Source organism: Protomyctophum parallelum, assembly GCF_964188405.1.
Source record: "Protomyctophum parallelum genome assembly, chromosome: 19".
Taxonomy (NCBI): Eukaryota; Metazoa; Chordata; class Actinopteri; order Myctophiformes; family Myctophidae; genus Protomyctophum; species Protomyctophum parallelum.
In genome coordinates, this window is record NC_139717.1 from 10,886,269 (window position 1) to 10,890,507 (window position 4,239).

At 41.3% G+C, this 4,239-nt stretch overlaps 1 protein-coding gene across 4 annotated transcripts in view; it reads left to right on the plus strand.

Annotated features, from left to right (window-relative positions):
• The first annotated feature begins 411 nt into the window (after nucleotides 1–411).
• galnt14 (UDP-N-acetyl-alpha-D-galactosamine:polypeptide N-acetylgalactosaminyltransferase 14 (GalNAc-T14)) overlaps nucleotides 412–4,239 on the plus strand; it is a 137,238-nt gene continuing 133,410 nt past the window's right edge. For all 4 annotated transcript variants that reach the window (XR_014570788.1, XR_014570789.1, XR_014570790.1 and 1 more), the window contains exon 1: nucleotides 412–783. Coding sequence is in view for 1 of the 4 variants with exons in the window: in XM_083791060.1 (XP_083647186.1) it covers nucleotides 628–783 (156 nt within the window). In the remaining 3 variants the exon portion in view is untranslated. The remainder of the gene's footprint in view (nucleotides 784–4,239) is intronic.

Below are 4,239 nucleotides of genomic sequence, written 5' to 3' on the forward strand. Positions count from 1 at the left end.
ACATAACAGAGAACTACCGTACTATATGGCACTCACCATACAAATAATACAGTTTGTTAACACAAATAAATAATACATTCAAAATGTACGTGTAATTTCAGAAAAATAAGCAATAAAATAAAATGAGGCATGCATGCAGTGCCGACCCGTGGGACTTAATTGTGAATACGTCGCTAGGTGGCGCTGCGTCCATTCAAGTTTGTACACCCACAACATACAAACAGGTAGGTAGCTTCTTCTCAACCACCACTGAACTGATTTAGATCTCGGTGGCTGACTGAGTATAGGCTGCTGCTGCTGCGCTCTTTCCACACACACACACACACACACGCGCGCGCGCCGCGTGCACACAAGTAGGAGAAGGAGAGAAAGGGGGACGGAGAACAAGAGCTCTTTCTCTCTCTCTCTCTCTCTCTCTCTCTCTCTCTCTCTCTCTCTCTCTCTCTCATATTAAGCAGAGGGATACAGTTCGTACTTACCGTCAGTTGCCTGCTGGACCCGCCAAGATACTTTTCCCCTTCCTCCTCACAACAACAACAACAACAACAACAACAACAACAGACAGATGTGTTTCTCGGTGACATTCATCTGTCGGGCAATGCGCCGGCGGCTGTTTCTCGTGGCGAAATGAAGCGGCTGTGTCGGAAGCTGGCGGTGGCCGCGGTGGTGCTGGTATGGCTGGGAGCGCTGGTTTACCTGCTGGTGCTGAGCCGGAGGAAACTGCCGGAGCTGCTGCGGGTCGCCGCCGGTGGAGGGAGAGGAGAGACCGCCGCACACAACCAGGTGAAGCTCCTTTCCTTCTCTTTCTGCTGTTCAAAGCTGCTTCATTTGGCATGCTGTTCAATTGAATAGGCTACTTTAATTTTGCTGGGGCAAAGTCAGATACAAATGCATATTAATATGGCAGCACTAATTACTTTGACATATTATTACAATTCCCATGCGCTCGCACGGGAACATCATTCACAAATCATCACGAACATCATCATTCACAATCCTCAATGGACTCGTCTGGACTGATAAAATAGCAGTTCCAAAACTGTGTTGCCTACCTGTGTGGAGTTTGGCTTTGCAATGATTCATGATGGTGGCAAAAGTAATCGAAAACTCACTTGTGTTCGTCTTATTTAACTGTTTATCTGTTTTACATACATGGAGTGTTAAACAACAGCTTTTATACAAGGCAGGACTCGCACATTTGAACAACATAGGGAATTTTGTAGTCCTGGTAGTAGTTCAACTGGTCCAAGACATTCATTTTCATGTGCTGTTGGACTGTCATGTGTGGACTTGCTCGGTTGGCTGTTTGCCTCTTAAAGGACAACTTTAGTTTTTTTCAACCAAGGTTCATGTTTTAGGTTATTATTAGAGAAAGTAAAAGATATGTGTTATTTTTTTTTCATTTGCTGCTTTCTTTCGTTTTAGGGATTTTAGCTGTTTTTGACAGGGGGGCGGGGGCATTCGAGCATGGGGCTAAATATGTATTTTTTTACAAAATATTATGGCGATTTATTTTTTTATTATTTACTATAGTCCTACTAGACCCGAAGAAATTACACCTGGCCACAAAAGATCACGGGATCTACTGAACGTGTCAAACTGCATATTGAGTCTATGACACAGTGTGGCTTCCCCTTAGTAGGCCTCCTTTACATTCAGTAGATCCTGTGATCTTCTGTGGCCAGATGTAATTTCTTGGGGTCTAGTAGGACTATAGTAAATAATAAAAAAAGAAATCGCCATAATATTTTGTAAAAAAATACATATTTAGCCCCATGCTTGAATGCCCCCGCCCCCCTGTCAAAAACAGCTAAAATCCCTAAAACGAAAGAGAGCAGCAAATGAAAAACAATTAACACTCATCTTTTACTTTCTCTAATAATAACCTAAAACATGAACCTTGGTTGAAAAAAACTAAAGTTGTCCTTTAAGTGAACAGTTAAGCTCAATCAGCTGTGGCTTGTTACTGTTAGAGCAGTGGTTCCCAAACTTTTTAGCTCAATAGACCTTTGCCCAGCACCCAAACTTAAACTTAAACAATATTTCGCTGTTAGCTTTTGGATCAGCTATTTTCATTACTTCTTAATTTATTTTTTCATTTATGGAAATTATTAGATTAAAATATATATTTATCAGACAAAAATGTATAAAGAACCATACTATGAGCGGTGGTTCTTTATACATTTTTGTCTGATAAATACAATTAGAAAATTGCTGAAAAAACGTAAGTGAGGTGCTGGAGTCACAAAGGGATAATTATTAGGGATAAAATAAAGGGATGCTCCGCACACTCAGATCTGCGCACAATCAAAGTATTTATTTTGCAAGCTTTCGGTCTACTGACCTTGCCTGAAGAAGGTCAGTAGACCGAAAAGCTTGCTTGCTAGCGCAGATCTGAATGTGCGGAGCTTCCCTTTATTTTTCTCATAAAAAATGTATTTATGAAATACTTTTGAAACATGTTGGAATTGTTTTGAATTGATGAAAAGTAGGACTCTAAGCTAAGCTATAAGCTAATAGAAACTGCAGGCTTTGTATTCCTGGAAAGTTGCAATGCGATAATGGAATCCATATAAATATTACATTTTTTAAATCTTGTTTAAAAACAATCTGCCTAACTGATGATGTCACTGGTGGATGGGTTTCTGAACTGCCCACAGCCCTCCTATGAGACACAGACTAGAGTTGAAAAACATTGTGGTATTTTATCATGAACATTTGTGAGGAGGACCAATTATATATGAAGATAAGTTGAAAAGTGGTGAAGTGGCATACAGCACACTACAGGACAGGTGTGAAGACTGAATATTTATCATGATATTATTCAAGTGTTCCCAGGACCCCCTAGTGATGTGAGACAAGGTGGCCACATGTCAGAGCAACTCTCATGCCCGCATGACGAACAGAGAGGCCCTCGAATTGAGATCTTTCTGGAATTGACCCTAGTGACTTCTCCCAGCCCAGCTCAGCTCTGTGGTCGGCTGGTTGCCAGACATCTCAACTCTGCACATCCAAGTCTAAGTCTAAGGGCCGATTCATACTCCTATTTTACCGCTGTTTCGGCGCTGTAGTGACCAAATGATTTCGGCTCGTCAGATATTTTCAGTAGCACCGAAGAGCCGACTTTAGGACGGTACCCGCCCCCCCGAACCTCAAATGACGTCACATTGTAGGCTCTACAGCCAAACCGACTTTTATTCGGCTCTAAAATAGGAGTATGAATCGGCCCTAAGTCGTTTTTGTAATGTAACAAGCATTCTGATAGGCTGAAGACATAGGCACAATAACATAAGGCACATAAGGCATAATGAAGCAACAGTGGGGGAGTAGAATCAACTCTATTGACAGCATGATGGTGGCAGCAAACGTGTACAGTTTTAAAACATGCACTAATAGCATATAAATGCTACTTACGCTAACATAAGTAGCATTATGACTCGATCGATCAAAAGCGCTATAAAAGCGCAATTGCCATTGATCTACGGCAATGGCGTTGAGTTTTTTTTTAAATAATGAGCTTTAATTGACGGATATCTCGGACAATGGCGCTATAAGTGTTAAGCTTGCTGCAGGCTGTCCACATGAATCGTGCACACACCCTGTTAAAGTGGTGTTAATCTGTGGGCAGGTACTGTATGGACAGACCATGTATGTAGGCCTACTATAGGATCCTTGTGCTTTCTGATATTTGTTATGTAAACATGTTCCTCTTTCTAATATGATTGATTAGCACAAATCACAACAGAAATATGTCTTTTCATTTCATAGACTCCTGACCATAATTATATGACACATTTACTATAAATGAAAAGATTTGGGCATACACATTTACTGTGAGTATGAATAATGAGGGCCTGTGTCCTTTAAGGTAACCTTAAAACACGCTCGCCCGGCCCTCTTTCTTTTTTTCAGCCGACCTCATGCTGCTCAGTGGGACGGTTCTTGTATTTGTTTTACTGAGAATAAGGTTAGAAATAACGTATGTTTAGAGTGAGGTTTTCGCACCGTTTTGTAAGTTTTAAGGTTAGGAATAAGGTTAGGTTTAACCGTTTAAGGCGGAATACGTAGTTTAGTGAGGTTACGTAATGTTTAGGAATACCAGACAGAGCAGTTACACTGGCTGGACACCTGAGGTGACTGTTTTGAGGCACTGTGGTAGTACCACATACAGTGGTACCAATACCACAGTATGCTATTGGTGCTGCAGCCCTACTTAGCATTATCACATCCACGAGTCAG